The sequence below is a fragment of the Amblyomma americanum genome, chromosome 5, assembly GCF_052857255.1.
Source record: "Amblyomma americanum isolate KBUSLIRL-KWMA chromosome 5, ASM5285725v1, whole genome shotgun sequence".
NCBI classification, from domain to species: domain Eukaryota; kingdom Metazoa; phylum Arthropoda; class Arachnida; order Ixodida; family Ixodidae; genus Amblyomma; species Amblyomma americanum.
The window spans coordinates 209,929,560-209,951,016 of record NC_135501.1 but is presented as its reverse complement, the minus strand read 5'-3'; the positions used below and the strand labels follow the sequence as shown (position 1 = coordinate 209,951,016).

Here is a 21,457-nt window from a genome sequence, read left to right as displayed (position 1 = left end):
TACCTATGGCATCAAGACTGCCAGAACCGAGACCCTCGTTAAGCAATTAGCAGATAAGGTAAAAGTAATGAGGGACTCGTTTTTGACAAACTTATGAATTGAGCCAACAGTCACCGAAACCAAGGTGCATAGGAGAATGTTTGTTTTTTATTGCGTAGTGCTAGTCAGTGGGATATTAATATCCCACTAATCCATATATATATATATATATATATATATATATATATATATATATATATATATATATATATATATATATATATATATATATATATATATATATATATATATATATATATATATATTGTAAGGCTGGACACGGGCTTTAGAATCTTCAGAGGCTGGCGCTCAACGAAGAAGACGACGAGAAGCGCCGAACATTGCGAAGCTCGAGCGCCGAACACTCCGAAGCTCGAGCGCCGAACGCTCGGTCGCTCGTGCGTGCTCTGGACTGAATGCGGTCTCTGTTCTGTGCCTGGACGGTTCGGCTGGTTGTTCGTGACGCTGTGCTTATTACTGTGCTGTGTATGCTGTATTAGTAGTGTGCTGTGTTCTTATTACAATATATACATATATATATATATATATATATATATATATATATATATATATATATATATATATATACAAAGCACATAAGCCTGGGCAGGCAGCCAACCACCCGATGGGCAGGTGAGCAGCCTACCACAAAACTGGCTTCAGACAAACACACCACGGCCAAATGCGGGGTATGTCCACTATATGTTAGCCCACTAAAACAAAAATGTGTAGCAGGGTTACGGGTGTGGACAGATTACGCACGGAAGCAGCAGAAATTTTCAAGAATATCTATCGCAAGTGCGGCACATCTTCGGTGAAATTTGACACTTTAATAAGTTTCTATTTTCCCCCCGAAGCCTTACCTGCTGCAGTTCCCACGAGTTGGCGCTGAAGTCTTTGGTGTGCCGACGAGTCCTGGCGCTCTCACTGCGGTTCTCGTGATTGGAACAGACCTTGAGGAACATAAACCAGGAACACACAACATACCAGCCGAAAGCAGAGGCAGCGACACATCACTGACGAAAGAGCAATAACGCAACCTCCTTGATGGACTCGTGTTGCAGCTGCCGCCTATACACGTATATCAGCAGCAGTTGGCTTCTTGGGCGGTCATTTCGGGTGGTGCCCTGACTGTGGAGACACGTTGACAGCGCACAGAAAAGAGGTCCGCTGCACACCTCTGACGGCCATGATTTGCCTCAGTTCCGGAGGCCAGCCTCGCACAAGGCTAATTCTTCAACAGCGGGATTGCTATATATCCCACGAGTGTGGTTCGAGCTCATGCTGTTTAGGTTCCCATTATAACTAGTTCTGTTAATGTTGGGTGCGGTTAGGCGTCTCGTGACGTCATGGAGCACCGATGTACAAAGAGGCAGCACTCCTAAACAGCAGCAGCCTCGCCACATGTATACGCTGAATCGGAGAGACGATGAGCGTTCCGCTGCAGCCGCAGGGAACAGCCAATAACCGCGCTGCGCGGCAACACGTGACACGTACAGTAAACCTCGTTGCCTGATCTGCGTCTCATATAGTACATGCGCCACACAGACCTCGGATGGTATACCAAAACGTATACGTTACGTTGATCGGCTCTGTGGCGCGGTGCCCCCGGCAAAGACACCCCGGCGTCCTCTGCAAAGCGACAGGTCATCATGAATTCGTGTGAATGGTGCAAAATGAGTGCTTAACTGTCACACAATTTACCTCGCATTTTGCGCTTAACTCCACGCGAGCGGATTGCCGTGCCTCCGATGCGCACCAAGCACGAATCGATCCCTTTATGTGGCAGAATTGCCGTTAATAAATTCCTGAATGAGATATTCCTTTCTCGCAAGAAATCAAATAAATATTCTTCGATTTACACATGCATGCTGCAGAAGATCATGCTGATCAAGTGCTCACTGAATTGTGTATTCTGCTGTTCCTTGCACACTATCACCGATGCTCTTAGCTGCCGGGAACGCCGCAGCGGTGGCTAAGTGTTATAGTATGGTGCTCGGCTGCTGACGCGAAAGACGCGGGTTCGATCCCGGCCGCGCCAGTTGCATTTCGCTCCAAGTAAAATGCTAGAGACCGGTGTGCTGTGCGATTTTACTGCGGTCAAAATAATCCGGAACCCTCAACTGTGGCGTCTCTCTTAGCCTGAGTCGCTTTGGGACCTTGAACCCCATGAACATGCATCAACTGCCGGGAGCTGCCGCTCGACTGCTTTGGAAAGCCTGTAAAGGGTACTTTTTGAGTTACGGAGATACGATCATATGGAGTCACAGCCGCAGTGCGCCAATCATGCATGTGCTCAGAGTATACGCTCAGGTAGGTTGGGGCATTGCATGGCCTGGACCGTGCGTGGGCTGTACACGTTGTTTCGCACTTTGAGGGAACACAGGAGGAGGTCGTTCTTCGGAATACCAGTGCGTCCAACGTCGCAGACGGCGCGGAGCACCACTTCCACGCCCCTCTGTGCCTGCGCCATTTTGTTTCGGACATCCTTCCATGTTCCCTCTAAGCATGTACCTGTACGCAGACATGGGCACCCTCACGCGGGCAAGCCCAATTGTGAGGGTGAGGAAGGATTGGCGCCGAAAAATACATGTGGGCGGTAAATAAAAAAAAAGGCGCTGGCATGTCTCAGAGTCAGTGCCTGGGCATAGCCCGAACACGAATGGACGACGACGGCGGGAAACAGCCAAACAAGCACCAAAGTCTAAAGGCGGCCCATTCACCCCGCGAGACGAGACGATCCAACGAAACTAAGAGAAGCAGAGAGAAATCTTCAACAAGCGACGTTAGGCGACACTGTAACAACAAAGTTGAAACCTATGTACTGATCCCCGTATATATACCGGGGGAAAGCCTCCCAACCGAAGACACAAAATGTAGGACAGCGCTTCCACGAAGCAGTGGTCGCTGCAGACGAACTGAATTGTTTTGCGATACAAGTGCGGCCAGCTATGTTCTTTCGTCGGATACCAGGAGCGACGAGGCAACCAAAAATGAATGACTCAATTTGGAAGCGGTCCGCAACCCTCAAGCAAGCTGCGCTGACCCTCCCCCATCTCCCCTTCGACGAGCAGCGTTGTGAACCGACCACAATTAAGGCATGACGCCGTACTGCGTGTCCGAACCTCCTCCTCACATGGGGTGCTGTGGTAGTTGTCCAGACTCATCGAATGGCCCGATTAATTGTGGCAGTGCCTACTTTTCCGGCAGGCAGGAATGCCTCAAGTTCCGCTCCTTTGTTTGAGGGCGCGTGAGAGTTTTTCGGTGCTTTCACGGTTCCGATTCTACCGGCACGATAGTTCACTTTAGCGCCGGAAGTGTCAGCTCTTACCAGTGGTCGGCCACGGAATGAACGTACATGTAGTCCTTGTGCTATTTCTTGCGGCCGTTCTTGGCTGCTGAGAGCTTCGGAGTGTTAAGCTGAGAAAAATTCACACGGCTTGGCACGTCCTCAAGCGGACACAATGAACAATAGTTTGCGCCTGGTGCGACTCAGTAACATCTGAGCATATCTGCCATAAAGAAAACTAACCCGAATGTTAAAAGTGCTGATTGTGAGTGCGAGTGGGAGGGAGGATCGACGATGTGAGGGTGAGGGCGAGGGAGGGCCAGGAAAATTTACAAAATGAGGATGAGGGAGGGCCAATGTTGAAGGTGAGGCAGAAAAAGCAAAAGTGAGGGTATTTGCCCACCGCTACCTGACATCATCGTCATCAGCCTCACTACGCCCACCGCAGGACAGAGGCCTCTCCCATGGCTCTCCAATTAACCGTGTCCTTCGCTAGCTGTGGCCATCGTATCATAGCAAACTTCTTAATCTCACCCGACCGCCTAACTTTCTGCCGTCCCCTGCTATGCTTGCCTTGTCTTGGAATCCACTCCGTTACCCTCAAGCACCAGCGGTTATCTTGCCTTCGCATTACATGCCCTGCCCAAGCCCACTTCTTCCTCTTGAATTCGACTAGATGAGATAATCCCGCGTTTGTTCCCTCAGCCATTCTGCCCGCTTCCGGTCTGTCGACGTTACAGCTACCACTTTTCTTTCCATAGCTCGCTGTGCTGTCCTTAAGCTGAACCCTTTTCGTTAGCCTCCGCGTTTACGCCTCTACCTGCACGTCTCTTTTCTCTCCTTTTTCACTTCTTCTATCACTCCCGCTCAAGACGCAGCTCAGGTGTACCCAGAGTGAGACACCGCGCCTTTCGTTACCACACAACCTCCCCTACCTATACTATACGCCATCATGACAGGGTGTTTATCAGACGGAAAAATCGATATAGCAAGCCTGTTCAAGTCGATTTTCGTGCTGCCTAAGGCAGGAAAGGGCAGTCACAAGATAAATTATTAGGGTAACAATTTCAATGCCTTGACTTGATTAGCACAGTGGAATATTGAGAAGTTGGTTTTCTTTACTGTGTCGTGATTGGCTAGCGGAGCAGCACACTAGGTCTGGCAGTTGCTGCATCTATTGTAGTAGTCTTAATTCACTGCTCGAACTTGACGCTTGTTTTTCTCTGACGCTTACCGGAGACGAGTATGTAGATAATGGCAGCCATGACGGCCACGATGGAGACGACCAGGGCAACTACGCAGATGGCGATGGCACGCCGGCTGCCTTCGGGGTAGACACCTTGCTGGGGTGCCCTGCATGGTCACGGTAGCTTGTACAACCTCACGTCGCCGGCACTATGATGACAGACTACGCACACACCATAAGGGCCGCTGTGACGTTAGTGAAAGCCATCCGCTGGCTTCATTGCGCTGACAGTCCGGCCGAACCAGCATCATTCATAGCATTATATCCTGTTGCAGTATGATGTGCATGCAGTCTTTGCAGCCGCACTGAAAGGTTTCAAGGCAGGTATGCGATTTTCGTCACTTTACTGCTCAGCCACGGAGTTGACTGCGGGCTTTCGGCACCAGAACCAACTGGCCACACAGTTGACACGAGGTGAGCCGAGCACCCCACGAATCAGGGTTTGTAATGCGGTGACTGTATGGATAATGGTCGTTCAGAGAGACAGGGGAAGGTTGGCATAATGTTCTGGGCAGTTGGGACATGGGGTCGTGGCGCGCTGCCACAGGTATGCCCTATCCGGTATGCAATAGAGGATTTTAAGCTGAACTTTGCTGAGGAGACGTTGGGATGAGGCGGAAAGTTGGGCCTTTGAAAATCTTTTATTTCTCTCACTGCATGAGAGGGCACACAACGGAGCTTGGAGGCCCATTCTGCCCGCACTTTCGGTAGAAAGCACAGTGATGGAATAATTTTATCGAAGATTGTCTTAAGTGGATGTGCTTATTTGTTCGTGATCAGAGGATCACCTGTGTAAACTTTCGCGGGCGCGCTCCTCTGTCATGTCGAGGTTGGTCACAACGCGGAAAGGACGGCCCGAACGCGAGAACCGGACTCGCGCAGCGCTATCAACTCGATGTGACCGTCAACTAATCCCCAATCCGAGCACGATCTAATCCCGGACAGTGTTTGGGAAAGTCCGCTATTCGTGAAGGTAAGGTGAAAAACTAGCTGAGCCTGTGGCTTGGATAACTGCTCAGGAACCGGAGTACACGGTGTATTCGCAGCATCTCGCTGATATGGCTAGAATTTCTGGAGCGTAATGGCGACCGGTGCCATATCCGGTTTCAGAATGGATAAAATTCTGCGCACCAATTTTTCTCCGCAGCGGGTATACTCAAGGGGTGGGGTTCAGGGGACTCTTCGGAATGGTCATTACATTTGCGCTATATGCACTATGCCGTAGAAAGGTGCCGGAGCGAAGGGGAAAAAATGAAAATGAAAATTGGTTTTTGAGGAAAAGAAATGACGTAGTAGCTGTCTCCCATCTCGGTGGTGGTGGTGGTGGTGGTAGTGGTTTTAATAAAAATAATAGTAAAAAGGAAGGAAAAGATTTTTGCTAGCCCCGGCATCTGCCATCGATACTGAAGCACCTGAGCTGGGGCAGCGGAAATAAAGGATAGCAGGCAGAATGGAGAAATGAAATGAAAGAGGTGTCCCGCAGATCAGCGATCTCGGCCTGCATTCGCCGAATGGTGCTGGACGACCTCGCTCTGGATGGCGTTCGTCTCCGTGATCGTGAGCGTGAGCGGCCTGCCCTGCGTTGCTCATTGTCACTGCCGAACACAGGCCTTCGCTCGTTCACGGTGTCTGTAGCCTCCATGGGGAGACCCCGCAACGCCGCGAAGCCTTAGGCCCAGCGCCCGAAAGAGCAGAGAGCTAAAAAACACGTCCGCTCGCTTCGAGCGCCCGCCGAAGACTCGGTGGACGCCCGAACCACATCGTGAGGAAAGGGAGAAGGTGGGAGTGAAAGAGGAGAGAAAGAGAGAGAGGTAGGTGCCGTAGTGGAGGGCTCCGGAATGATTTCGACCACCTGGAGATCTCTAATGTGCACTGACATCGCATAACGCATGGGCGCCTTTTGGCGTTTCGCCTTCATCGGAACGCGGCAGCGATATGTAGCGGGTCTTCTGACTCCCAGTCTCTCTTTTTGAGCATTGAAAGGTTTTTCACCACTACAACCCCCGCGGCCGAATTCGAAGCCGGGAACTCCGGCTCATTAGCCGAGCGCCCTTGCCACTGCGGAGTACCTGGTGGTGGTGGTGTAGAACATTTATTTGTACTATTTACTAAAAAGGTATTGCTTGGAACGGGCGTCAAGGACCCGGCCCTCACAATCACTAGGAGTGATCCCTAGTCCGGGACCCCCGTGGTTTCCGCGGCGGCCTGGGCTCTTGTCAGTCCAGGGCTCGTTGGTCCTGGAGAGTTGAGCAGCCAAGCAGGGCAGCCTTCCAGTCCTCTCGGGTTGGGGTGGGAAAGCAGGATTGGCACGGCATGCCCACACCACGTGTCCGCAAACACACTGTGGACACTCGCTAAGCACTGCCGGGCACAGTACCGTGTTGGTGTAGAGGCGAAGAAGCTAGCGCTTCTTGAGGCCTTTACAGGGGAGGGGGCATCGGCCGTGAGAAGTTTGGTACAAGAGAGAGATCTCCCGAAAAGTAGTCGCCGGATTGAAATCAGGAGCCGGATCAGGCAGCGAGAGAGACGACGCCCGGCGGTTAAGCGCGCGGACGGTAGCACCTTGTTCACCTCTGTCCCCGCATGAGCTGGGGCCCAGATGATGGTGCGCCGGGTTGGGAAACCCGAGCACTGACGTCTACGTGGTTGGCAACAAAGAATCAATAAAGTTTTTTCTCTCTCTTCGCTCGCAGCCGGCCGGTGTCCACCGAGCAGTGGGGCACTCTCCTCAGAAAGTATTTCACAGCCCATTTAATCAACGTGAGCAGTACGAGCGGCGGCACAACATGGAAACACATGGCATAAATAAAGTGCACAGAGAATGAGAATTCTGCCTAGCGCAAAAGAACTAGGCTTCCAACGGGAGAAGGCAAAACGCAGCCGGTTCCGTCCCGAACCACTTAGGAAGAATGGCTCAAGGAAAAAATGGCTGGGGTTCAACGTGGCTTCAACCTAGTTACACGAGCGAAAGCTCTGTTAAGCATGGCCTCCACAGTCTCAAAGCAAATGTCAGGGTTCATAGTCATATGATCACATGGTCACACTGCCATAGCTTGGGACATATCATCACGCAGTTGTGCTCGGTTTGACCTAGTGAGGCATTGAAGGTCAATGTCTCATCTGCAACGAAATCGGAAGTGGTACCCCGAGTAGTAGAGCTCTCGCTCTAGAACTGGTGTCCTTGGGGAAAGAGAGCCAATTGCTGTGGGGTCACGTGACGACTTTACAGCGACGAACAAGAGGTTGTTTCGATTAATGAAAACTAATGCGGCTGAAAAAAATGGCATATTTATTTATTTATTTATTTATTTATTTATTTATTTATTTATTTATTTATTTATTTATTTATTTATTTATTTATTTATTTATTTATAGACACTGCAATCAGTACACGGTGATTTTAGTAGGGTGGTACAAGCGGGATTTAAAACATGGAATGTACAGAAAAAAAATGCACTGATCAGCGCTGGTTATATACAACAGAATGCACAATAAATACACAAGGCAGAGGTTGGCTCAACGACAACAATAAATAAGTTCAGTTATCACGAACAAGGTTACAGCAAAGAAGCAAACTAGCAAATAATACAAGAAATTGCATAATTCTAAAGTTGATAAAAACGCAGTCAATGTTGGTGCAGAGACGACATTGTTTCTAAGCTGGTTCCAGTCAACTGTTGTACGGGGGGAAGAATGAATACTTGAAAGAGTTGTTACGCGAGGAGGGTTCAAGTTACATTATGCCTTTGGCGAGTAGCCTATCCGGAAGAGAAAGATATGATCTTAGTTATGTCAGTCTTATAATGGCCACTAATTAATTGGTATAAAAATTTCAGTCGTGAGTAACGATTTCTTTGCGCCAAGGGAGAAACATTCGCCTTCTTTAAAAGATCTGTAACAGAAGTTCCGGTAAATACGTTAAAAATGAAATGCGCAGCTCTTCTCTCTACCTTTTCTAGTTCCAGAATATTTTTTTTTTTTGTAGAAGGGTTCCAAATGACAACGTAGTCTAAAATAGGTAATGCAACTGATTTATAAGCCAGGAGACGTACAGAAGGAGTCATGAGGAAAAGTTTACCTTTAGCGTTTGCAATTTAATATGAGTACTCCAGTTAAGATCCTTTCAGATCCACAGCCCTAAGTACTCACAGCTGCTTACTTCAGAAAGCAAGGTATTATTAATACTCTAGGAAAAAAGCAAATTTTTATGCATTCTTATTCTTATGCATTATTCTCATGAAAACAGTTTTTTCAACATTGATGACCATCTGCCAGTCACGACACCAAGAAACAACATTTTGAAGCGCAGTGTTCAATAACAATTGGTCCGATATGTTGTTAATTTCAGAGTACAGAACACAGTCGTCGGCAAAAAGTCAACTGGAATATCTTGCACAATATCATTAATATATAACAAGAACAAAAGCGGCCCTAGCACGGATCCCTCCCGAATCCATCGTTAGTGATTCGAGCAAAGTGTCATGAAAAGAAAGAAATTGTTTTCTGCGGGTTAGATACGCTGCGATCCATTCTGTTAACTGATTATTTCGGAAAACTTTATGTAATTTATGAAGTAGCTTTTTATGAGAAACTTTGTCAAAAGCCTTCGAGAAATCCATGAATATTGCGTCAATCTGTGCACCTTTATTGAATCATGTTGCAAAATCATGGATTGTTTCAACCAGCTGAGTGCAGGTCGAAAATCCTTTTCTAAAACCGTGGTGATATTTGGTTTGAAAATTTCTTTCATCAAGAAATTACACCATTTGATTATGTATAACGTGCTCGAGTAATTTGCTGGTCGTTGATGTGTGCGGTATTGAGCGATAGTTGTTAACGGAGTCTCTCTTTCCACTTTAGTGTAGAGGTTTGATCCAGGCCCTAACACAACTGATTATTGGGTTCACCGTCGCGTAATGATTTTCTAACTAAAACATGCCAACACTTGAAAACCCACTCTGGCTATCTTTGGATGTATTTTGGATGTTGTCGGGCCCCTGGGATTTCTCTATAGCGTGTTGAAAACATCTTGTTCTGAAATTGTGAGGTCCTCCATACATCAAAAGAAGGTAGGGCACCATCATCTTTAGTAAAAACAGGTTTAAAGTGGTCATTAAAAGCATTGAATATTACTTCCGAATCAGTTGCCTGGTCCCCGTCTATTTCTAAGGTATCGCAGTCTAAGCGTTTAGGTGAAATAGTACTCTAGAATTTTTCTGGTGATGCCATAATAAAATTGGGTAGGAATTCCCCGTAGTAGCGTTTTTTGTCTATGGCTGCTTGATTCTTGATTTTAGAGGACAAATCTGAAATTATAGATGCGATGTAACTTTCCTTTCTCTTTTCAAGTGTTTTAGTCGCCTCTGTAATTTCATTGTCTCTCTGGGAATCTACTGGTTCTTACTTTTTGGTTTCTTGAGAATGCTGGGCACAAAACGCACACAACTGTTCACGGTTTATTTAAAATGGTGCCAGAGAATATGTACGTTATCAGTATCTATTGGCGAAGTCATCAAAATGAAAGGAAAGGATATCTATGATTGACACGTCATCTGCTTTAGCAAAATTAAGAAACTTATAAGTCTTGCGGATTTCTTTTGTAGGGCCACAACACATATTAAGCAGCACAGCACGGTGGTCAGAATTTCCGGGAACTACTTCACAGTGTACTTTAGCAGCAATACTGCCGCTAACAAAGAAAAGATCTAGGACCGATTTGGAGGTACCCTGAGTCCTTTTCTGCTCTTCAACTACTTGCGAAAGATCAAAATCGAAGACGATGTTCAGGAGAATATCGGCTGAGGCATCACTATAGATTCACTGTGCGACATAGTGGACCAGTTCACATTGCGCAAATTACAAAGTTCCCGTGAATACTCTAGAACGTTTGTGGCAGACGTATACGAAGTCTGTACATCGCTCCCAACACTATCGAAAATTATCATAATAAGTTTCACAAAAATATATTCTAAGTGAGGTAAATCTGACATTTTTAGCAAATTTAGGCATGTCTTGAAAACATTACACAAACCATCGCTTTTTGTCCCGCCATCTTTTCCAAACAAACTGAATCCAGGTGGGACAAATCCGCTGTCATAAACTGCTTCAGTCGACCGCGTTACGGTGAGAATAGCGATATGCACTAAATAAAGTCCGTGCTGTGGGTAGCTATGTTCACAGAAAGGCATGCTTCTCAGTTTTTCGCATTAATGCTAGAAGCCTTGGGAACAAGTTTGACGGTGTTGATATGCTTCTTGACTCTGTGCGCTTTAGTTCCAGTGCGTTGCCGTTTACTGCAAAAGGTTCAACTCTAATGATTTTATTCCTGAACGTGAACAGCCACCGAAGAGGTTGTTGTTTTGCATTCTATTTTGTTGATGACTTGTTCTACAGCGAGTAGAAAGAGTGCAGCACGGTGAACGTTTATTGTGAATCATTTGTGGCTGAATGCAACGGTCTGCTTCTTGCTCTGCTGTACCGCCCTCCTGCTCGTAGCGGGAATAATTTTTTGCATATTGTGGAAAACATCCTAGATCACAGCCTGTTGAAAGAGACGGTGTTACTCAATGGTGACTTGAGTACTGATATTCAGCGGTGACTTTAATATTGATATTTCTCTTGGAAATGGTGACAAACAAATTTACTCGATGTCATTCGATGTTATACAGTAGTAAATGTATGGTAGCTGGGATGTCGTCATCAGTTGAATGCCTAGCTAACAAATTTCAATCGCAGTTCGAAGGTCCACCTGCGCGTTGTGGCGATAGTCCCGTAGGCCGAGGTGAGGCATACAGTAGACGATTTGATTTGTGCCCACTATATTCTTGTGCCGAACAAGCCCAGCCGAGATGATAGGCGTCATATCCGCACTAAGAGTAACTGCGCATGTGGAGCGGAGGACATCCGTACAAAGCCTGTAAAATGTGCAGCTAAAGTAATATATTTCACCCCTTCCGGATATCTGCAACCTGGTCTTATTGGCTGGCGAATTTCCTGTATTCATGAAAACTGCAAGTGTGGCTGCTATAGGCATAAGGGTAATGCGTTAGATCGCCTCAATAATTTCACACCAATCTCAGTCCTTCCCCCCCCCCCCCCCCCCCTTTTTTTTTCTTCAACTTCCCGGACGTATTGCAAATGAAAGACTAATTGTACACCTGACAAAAAACAAAGCAATAGTGTCACAACGATTCGGCTTTCAGAAACAAAAGTCTATATACTGAACCGGCGCTTTTGTATGCGAAAGACGATATAATTCAGAACATTGAAAAGCAGATTTATGCACTTGAGAGGATTTTTTGGACTTCATGAATGCTTTTGACTCAGTCAGTGACAATATTTTGCTCAGAAAGTTATCCTGGTATGGCATAAGAGGCGTGGCGTGTGCATTAATTAAAAACTGTCTCATCCTACGAAAACTTTGTTTCAGTGCGAAAATCCAGTTCCCAGCTTCTTTATATAAACTGCGATGTTTCTCATGGGTTAGTTCTAGGTCCAGTTTTATTTCTTAGGTATAATAACGACATAATTAACATTCTAAACTTGTCGCGAATAGTGTTATATGCTCATGACACGAATGTTTTCTTTCCTGGTCATGACATCGAAGATGCATTTAACGCTGCCAATAGATGGACAGAGCACTTCAACTGCAGGTTAAATTCAAATCGACTGCAATTGAACTGTGACGAAAATAAATATGTCATAATCAGGCTCACCGGAAAGCAGGTGATGTGCAACTAGGAGTGAAAGTTCGGGGGCAGCATTGCAGAAAATGCGTCCTGCGTAAATGTTTTATTTTCACGATAGTCTTCACTGCGCAGTTCACGTAGAGTATCATCGAGCTGATTGATATTCGTGGAGCGACGGCAATGACTGGCATCTTAAAACACTATATTCCAACGAATCTAAAAAGAAATACAGATATATTACTCACTGATACCCTCTTGTCTGCACTGTTCTCTTTTCTTTCGGGGTATCACCACCAAAACTAACCTCATGTCGCGTCTTATAGACAGCAGAAAAGAGCGGTAACGTCAATGTCCAACCTTCATTTCCCTGTACACGCTAAGCCGTTCTTTGATAAGCTGGGAATACTTCACATGAACCACCTCTTGTTGCATAAATTGTCATCGAAGGCATTCCGTCCAAGACACACTGTTGACGCGCAGTCAATCAGATTGCCACAAAAAACCTCCATATAACCCTGGGCGTGACATAATTTCAATCCCAATGATTCGCACAAACTACGGAAACTGAGCTCGCACATCCAAATGTCGACACTACTGAACAAAATCTTAGTATCCTGGAAAATTTTAAAATCTCTAAATTGGCTGTGGCGTTTAGAAATTTGCTAAAAGATAATTTCTTCATTGTGTTAATGAATAACTTCCTTCTGTAGCTCAATCTCATTATATTTATTTTTAAGTTGTGATAACTTGTTGTGATGTCTTGTTGTTCTTGTGTGTTATTTAATATGTTTTCAAATAACGTATTACTTGATGTGTTGTTTGCTGCAGAGTGAACACATGCTTGGGGTGCTGCGGCCTTTGTCAGGCAGCTGTATATCTCAAAAGATAAAACATAAATAACAGAGATGAAAGGCATGGAAGCTTATACTAGTCTTGCAATTAAATAATCTGGTAAAAACGTTTAATAATACAACTTTGGTCACGGGAAAGATCAAAATCTTCTCGGTTTAGCAGTGAAGGTAGCGTGCAAGACTGATTGTTCGTCATAGGAAGCCGTAGTTGGCCGGTACGAACCGCATTTCTTTGTGTCTGGTGTGATGTGACGAACGCTTGATTTAATTGTAACTTTTTCAGGTGAACTTCATCATAAATACCAAATTTAACGAAAGCTTTAAACAGAGCATCCACCTATAATTGTGCAAGGAAAATACAGGAATAATATCATGCATAGAAAATAAGGTTAGGCAGGCTTTAACCACGATTACACCCAAAGGTCAAGCGATAGCATTTTGGCAATGGCCCAGTTTGCAGGCCGCGATCGTGCCGGGCCACTCAGTTACGGTTGGACCCCGCTTTTGGTACAAATCGGCCAAAGTAAAATTTCTTGGGCAGCCCGGGCCAAATTTGGAGGTCGCCATCGTGTCGGACACAGTCAGTAATGGTTGGGCACCGATTTTGGTCAAAATCGGCCCAGATCAATTCGTCAGTCTGTTGCTATGTTGTGCTTTTCAGGGTTAAACTAAGGTCAAAACAGGCACGGAATGATCAAGAGCGAAGAAAACTGTGGAAAAAGACGCAGGACCGGGAGCAGACACGCACAGACCGTCGCCGGACTTTCAACTGATTTATTATTGGTTCGACCACGTATTTAAAGCCACTACTTGCGCAAGCGTGCACGTACATGTCGCATTCATCGAAGTCCGGTCGTTCGTGCCTAGACTTCTCGCGGCCGATAATGGTAGTGCTGTTAAGCAAAGCTGAACGGTTTTGACGCTCCTTCACATGTTTGGCACTCCTTCACAGCGCGAACTGTTAGAAGCGTTTCTAATCCACAGAAACGAACGCGTTTGCACCAGCGACCCGTCTGTTATTCTCACTGACAAAGAGTGGCATTTGGTTTGTAATGACGTCCGGGCTTTGATGAATGGGACATGTATGCGCGCTTGCGCAAGTAGTGGCTCCAAATACGTAGTGGAACCAATAATAAATCAGTTCAAGGTCCGGCGGCAGTCTGTGTGTGTGTCTTCTCCTGGTCCTGCGTCTTTTTTTCACTGGTTTTTTTTCTTTCGAACATGTACCAACTCGCCCAGCAATTCACGCTTCTGCACGGAATGATGAGCTACTTTTGCGTTGAGCACAGCTACCGCTCAAAAAGAGGTTTTGCGGATTAAGTGTAATGCAGCACGTCAGCTGTGTAACGGAAGGCTCTCCTATGCAGCAAATGTAGCTAGTGCAAATGTGTCACACCACTTGTGCCCCAAACCATGCTGCAGTACTTCATGAGAGATAGCACCATTTCACTGAGTAGCATAGCTTTCACCTTGGTAGGGAGGATGCGTCGCCTACGTGCAATGACACCAATGGCAGATAACTTGGTTCGGACATAGTCAACATGCTCATTCCAAGTAGTGTACTTCGAGAAATGTACTCCAAGGATAATAACAGAATCCACTATCTCTAGCTGCTGAGAGCTCAAAAATAGACTCACCTGATTTGTGAACACTTTCGCTCTAGGCGCGTACAAAGTCGTTTTTGTTTCCTTAGACTTTAATTTTAAACAAATCACCGTTATCCATACTTCTAAATGAGACAGTCATTACTATACCTGATTCTAAGTTGCCTACCTGTCGTGTCACCAGCACACGAAACAAATGTAACGTAATCTGTGCAGTGTACAATTTCATTTATGTACAGTACTCACGGATTGAAATAGGACATTCGAAGCCAAGCCTTGCAGTGCCACGCAGGCATGTGGTAAACCACAGGCCGGCTCGTTGGCGGCTGGAAGGAACAATTCTGCTTTGTAGATGTTCTCCCCCTCGCGCCATACCACAATGCACCACCTTGGTTCCATGAGCATCTACGGGCGGCGCTCCATGAAGCGACGGCCACGCGCTCCGAATGTCCTATTTCAATCCGTGAGTACTGTACATCAAAAATAAGAGTGGCCCTAAAATTTTTCCTTGCGCTGCACCAGCGACAGCTGACTTCCTTTCAGATATCGCATTGTCGGTATCTACAAATGGCGTCCTGTCAGAAAGAAAAGGTTTGAAGAGGCGTCCGGTCATAATTGTGACAAGCGTTTAAGCACTGTTGGGAAAGGGCTGATGGCCACGTGTAACCGTGGCCGCATTAATGTGACCAGCGGGTCGCGAGGCCTGTGACGAGGGCAGTTATGACGTCGTTTTGTGCGAACGACGCGACATCCGCAGCAGCAGCTTACGCTGCGAATGAATGCGAAAACTGCACGGCATTGTGTCTGTTAGGCTTACGAATAAAAACAGCGCCGCCATTCGACGCATGGAGCCGGACGCCTCTGAGTGTGCGTCGAAGGCGCGTAGACACCGGAAGCACGTGGGGACAGAGGAAGAGACACTATAGAATCACTGGATAAGTTTTCAGAGCACCGCGTTCCACATCCCCGCGCTGCCGGGCTTGGACTAAATATGGCTCCCACAACAGCAAACACTATGATTTGCAAGGGCTTGGCATAGAAAGCCTCTGGGCTTCCCTCTAGGGGACATGTGCAAGATGGTGCTTACAACAACAATTGCTCCTCCGGAGTTAGCTGCGCCAACTACGCGGAAGTTGTCACTTGGCGTTGACAAGGCACCGAGAACACGGATGCAGCGCTGGGAACGCCAGTCAGCCTCCAAATCGATGAGAATCGCGGTACTCTGATCTGCTGGCGCTGGCTATGCAGCTGACACATGCCAGGCTCAAGGGTGTAAGAGAAAGCCCCACGTCTTATGAGCAACACTTCCACCCGGATGAGGCGGTTCGTGCTCGAAGAAACTGTTTGCACCGTTCCTCTGTCTGTTACACTTCAAGAAATGCGGCGCTACAAACCACACGAGACAAGAGAGGACGACGATACAGGCGCCAGGTGTCCTGTCTTGAAGTGCAACATGCGTATCCCAGCAACAAACGCTACTGTCTGCGTTCGTTGGTCGCTCGTGTTTGCGGTGCCAAACCTGAGCACGCTTCACGAAAAAACCAGCAAAGGAAAAGTTTTTAAACATGCACCCACTAGACCAGGAAAAAGTTTTAAACGTGACATTTTTCGCTATTCGACGAGCGTGGCACGAAACACAGGTTTAGAAATGAGAATTCAGGAGAAAGGAGTGCAGACAAGCCTCTCAAAAGTTTGTCGATGAAGTTTCAAGCATCTACGGCAGACTAACCCGGAGAAAAATTTAAGGATGGTCCAACTGGTCCGGGAGAAAGGGTTTCTCGCCGTGCTCACCTGACCGCCCTCAGTGGTGGTTGCACAGAGACGTCCTCTTTGTCTGCGACACTTGAGAAAGGACATCGCCAGAATCAGTGCACAGCAGCCAAAACTGTTTTTCAACAATGCGGGCTACAGATATTGTCCGCGGTCACTGCACTGGACAGCGCGAAGGGCACAGAGACATCCGGGGAGAAAAGCGCACGCTCCTTTCTGCCCCTTTGCGTTGAGCCTTAGAGCACGGAATAAATTAAACCGGGATGCACGGGCCGGAGTTAGCGGGAACAGTTTATGGATAGGAACACCCTTGCCTTTCGTTGCGCTTCCACCTGACGCAATTTATGCCGCAGCGTGAAGGGTCCTGAGGCTTGTGCACCCCAAGCAACTGGCTATGCACCGTTGCCAAGTATTGCGTTGCAGTAGCGCAAAAGCCGTGTATATTTATTTAGTTCAATATAGTTAGCTCGATAAGAGAAGCTGAGCGAGAAACTCGGAGATTTTTAACCTTTTTTTCTGGCACTGAGAAGTGACTTCAATGATGGCTGCACCTTCCCTCACTTCTTTCCACGCCCATCAAAGGGACACTGAGGGCAATTCCGCTTAATTAATGTTTTCAGTAAAAAATATTTAGTAAACGTCGGTCCGGAAGAAAAATGCGCATTTATGGCTGTCAAAAGGGAAATTAAACATTTTCCCGCTACTCGATTCAAACTGATTAAGAAACGCCTAAGCATCAAAACATCAAACCCCAGAGACCGAATAGAACTGGCAGAGCTATCAAGGTTCGTCCTAAATAATGGAGGTGGCCTAAAAGCGGCGAAGAGGAAACTACGCATAGGCAAAAATCAGGTGTATGCATTAAGAAACAAAGAGGGCAACGTCATTAACAACATGGATAAGATAGTTAATGTAGCCGAAGAGTTCTACACAAATCTAAAGATGAAAGCAGAAATTCATTATACGTCTACAATCTGTACAGTAGCGAATGTATCAGGACGTAAATGAAATAGGCAGTATCAAACAGGAATGGGACATTCCTCCAGTAGCGAAAGAGGAAGTAAAGGAAGCCTTTAATGATGATTATGGATTTTTATGGCGCAAGGGCACCTATGGCCAAAGAGCGCCATGGCACAAGGTATTTTCGATTTCTCAAGGCGGGGGTAAATAAAGCCTTGGGATCAAGCAAATGGGGAAAGCAGTTGCTGCAGATCATGCAACAGCTGATCTGCTGAAGTATGGAGGGGTGATTGTGCTAGAAAAACTAGCCACTCTGTATACGCAATGCCTTATGAACTCGAGCATACCAGAAGTTTGGAAGAACGCTACAAAATCTTAATCTATAAGAACTGAGATGTCAAAGACTTAAAAAATTACAGACCGATCAGCTTACTGTCTGTTGCCTATAAGCTATTCATGAAGGTAATCGCCAATACAGTCAGGACAATTGACCTCAGATTTCAATCAACCAAATAATCAGGCTGGCGTTCGTAAAGGATATTCGACAATAGACCATATTCACACTATCAATCAAGTGATAGAGAAATGTGCAGAATATAACCAACCCCTATATGTAGCCTTCATAGATAAAGAGAAAGCATTTGACTAAGTCGGTACCTCAGCAGTCATGCAGGCATTGCGAAGCCAGGGTGTAGAAGAGATGTAAAAGCTCTGGAAGATATCTATAACAGCTGCACAGCCACCAGAGTTCTCCACAAAGTCAGAAATAAAATTTGAATAAGAAAAGGTGTCAGGCAGGGAGCTAAGATCTCGCCAATGCTATTCACCGCCTGTTCAGAGGCATGGATTGCGAACAATTGGGGATAAGAGTTAGTGGAGAATACCTTAGTAATCTGCAATTCGCTCATGACGTTGCCTTGCAGGAGATGAACTACAAAGCATGGTCATTGAGTTAGACAGGAAGAGCAGAACGGTGGGTCTAAAAATTAATATGCAGAAAATCAGCCATGTTCGCCAGCCTCGCAAGGAACAGCAGTTCACAATTTGTAGCGAGGTGCTGGAAGTGGTGAGGGAATACCTCTACTTAGAGCAGCTAGTGACCCCAGATCCGAACCAGGAGAGCGATATAACTAGAATATAGCGAGAGCATTCTTCTATCGATATAACTAGAATAATGAGAATGGGATGGAGCGCATTTGGCAGGTTCTCTCAGATCATGAATGGCAGTTTGCCAATATCCTTCACGGGAAAAGTATATAACCACTGCATCTTACCAGTAGTCACCTATGGGGCCGAAACATAGAGGCTAACGAAAAGGGGGCAGCGCAACGAGCTGTGGAAAGAAAAGTGATAAGTATTTATGGTATATGGGGTTTAACGTCTCAAAGCGACTCGGCGTATGAGAGACGCCGTAGGGAAGGGCTCCGGAAATTTCGACCACCTGGGGTTCTTTAACATACACTGATACCCGACAGTACACAGGCCTCATAGAATTTCGCCTCTATCGAAATTCGGCCGCCGCTGCCGGGACCGAACCCGCGTTTTTCGGGTCTGCAGCCGAGCGCCATAACGACTGAGCCACCGCTGCTGCACCAAAAGTGATAAATGTAACGTTAAGAGACCGGAAGCGGGCAGAGTGGTTGAGGGAACAAACGCGGGTTAATGGCATCCTAGTCGAAATCCAGAATAAGAAATGGGGTTGGACAGGGCATATGATGCGAAGTCAAGATGACCGCTGGTCCTGAAGGTTAACAAACTGGATTCCAAGCGAAGGGAAGCGTAGCAGGGGGCGGCATATAGTTAGGTGGGCGGATGAGGTTAAGAAGTTTGCAGGGACAGGGTGGACGCAGCTGGCACAGGACAGGGTTAATTGGAGGCACATGCATGGGAGAGGCCTTTGCCCTGCAGTGGGCGTAGTCAGGCTGGTGATGATGACGATTGAGACTTGTGGCGTCTACAACCGAGACGCATCGGCGGCGAATCTTGAGGTGGGGGTTCTTTTCTGCCTTACAAAGGCTCCCTTTTCGGTGGAAGGGGTCTCTTCGTCGTTGTAATGCCGTACTCTGTCAGTGCAGGCTAACTTCAAACTGCAAACACGTACAAGCGCACAAAAACACAGACACGAAGAAGGAGTCTGGGACACCACGCTTTCTAAGCGCTCGTGGCGTCCCCCTGCTACGCTTCCCTTCGCTTGGAATCCAGTTTGTTAACCAGTCTCCTTCTTCGTGTCTTTGTGTTTTTGTGCGCTTGTGCGTGTTTGCAATGCACCAACTCGCCCAAGAGTTCGTGCTCCGTAACTTCAACTTGTCTTCAGTGTCCCTTTGAGGCTCTACCTGGATCACGTGACTGCCACAGGACAGTTCCGGCTAAGGGCATATTGCGCCAACCCTGATTCAATATCTATTTATTTATTCAGAACACCTGCAGCACCCGAAGGCGAAGGATAAGAATGCATGATGTTTTCATGAAGCCTATGTAAGCATTTGTCGCTGTGAAATGGCTGCGAGCCCAGTCTTGAGCGTAAGAATTGCATTTGTTGCCAACTAAAGATGGTGCGGCTGTTTGTTTATCGTAAACGACAAAAGTATGTACAGAATGGTCAGTTTGGAGCGAAATTCAGGCAGTGTAGGATATTTGCTTTCTTTCACCCAACGAAACGTGATACTAGCTGACGCTGTTTGCAAATTTTCCTAGATGCTGCTGCATGTACGCCTCATCACAGGTCAAAGCCCACGATACCCTGAGTGGCGTGGCGCAGAAGTTATGCGCTCACCATGAAGAAACAGAGAGCGCACTTCACTTACTCGTGACCCGGCTTCTCCACAAAGACCCTGGCCAGAGGAGTGTGGATGGTTAATGGAACAAACGAAAGTGGCGCTCAATACCCTGTACCAACCTTGAGCTGCTTCTGCTGGTGCTCCCTGAAAAATGGAAATAAAAATAAATTTAAGGGGGGGAGGGTTAATGTACCACGAGCGTGCATGTCTAAGGAATATGTAGAAGACAGGATGTGCCAAGGAAATACTTTCGGGGCTGCCATTGGGAGTATAACTGCAACGAGGACAGTTAAATGGGCCACATGGCGTCGTATGACTCGCGATTCACATGGCTATTCACGTAAATCCGGTGGGTCACCTATAGGCCATGGGATCTACGCGACCCACTTGACGGGCTCAGGACAGGTTTAGGAGAGCGAGTTGACGGGCTAGTTGGTATTGCATGGTGTAGCAACAGCGTGTTTGATAGCGTAAACTGTGAACAAGTTCTAAATTTCTAGATTGTTGATGAACGCGTAACCAACTGTCAAAAAAATAAATGAAACAGATGCAGCATCAATGTGAGGCAAAACAAGCAAAAGATAATAGCGACAAATAACGGCATTCTACGTTGCAGAAGGATATTGAGACATGAATATGATTACGCGTCATGACCACGCATACTTTGTACACACTGTATACACCTTCCAGACGTTACCTGTAGTCATTGACCTGCAGACTTGTGCCCTTCTGTAATGCAGAGTTGTAATGCCGGCTGGGCGTACACAGCACTACAGGCAAGCAGAATAGATTATTTGCAAAGCACTCACGGACAGTATCCATCTCGGAGTTTTCTTCTTCGTTAGGCTACGATTTCAATTTTTGCACTTCCGGTGTTAATAGAAAAAACTGTTCCTTTCTAAATATATCGTTTTAAGAACATAAAACCACACTAATTAGCCAGTTAATTAGGCAAAATATATTACCTGGAATATCCCTCTCCTCTTTTGCAATTCCGTCCTATTTATACACATTGAGCGAAAATCGGAACAGTACTAGAATGTTAGTATGCTACGTAATTTGGTATAGCTTGTAGCGCCAGATTGTAGCGGCCGTAGCGGCACGTATAGACCTCCTGCATGTTTGTAAACAAAGGCAAAAGGTCGGGGAGTTTTCAAGGCTTGTAGGCGCGTTTCCAGTTTCTGCGAATCATAGCAATGGTCGACGCTTCCAACTTAGTAATTTGTTGAAGTA

At 46.5% G+C, this 21,457-nt stretch overlaps 1 protein-coding gene across 1 annotated transcript; it reads right to left on the bottom strand.

Annotated features, from left to right (window-relative positions):
- Positions 1-1,420: 1,420 nt before the first annotated feature.
- Positions 1,421-21,069, bottom strand: LOC144133683 (uncharacterized). The gene is made up of 6 exons (XM_077666833.1): positions 21,034-21,069; positions 20,344-20,368; positions 20,252-20,278; positions 16,509-16,559; positions 4,563-4,681; positions 1,421-1,671 (listed from the first exon to the last, which is right to left on the bottom strand). Exons 1-6 carry the CDS (start codon positions 21,044-21,046, stop codon positions 1,421-1,423), a joined length of 486 nt encoding a protein of 161 aa, XP_077522959.1. The 5' UTR covers positions 21,047-21,069.
- Positions 21,070-21,457: the final 388 nt, after the last annotated feature.

Bases quoted from the DNA above. Each gene is read 5' to 3' on its own strand.
- LOC144133683 (XM_077666833.1), bottom strand. The intron at 4,682-16,508 runs GTGAGCACGGCG...GTGACCATGCAG, and splicing joins CCACCACTGAGGGCGGTCAG to GGCACCCCAGCAAGGTGTCT. The intron at 1,672-4,562 runs GTAAGCGTCAGA...GTCGCTTTGCAG, and splicing joins TATCTACATACTCGTCTCCG to AGGACGCCGGGGTGTCTTTG.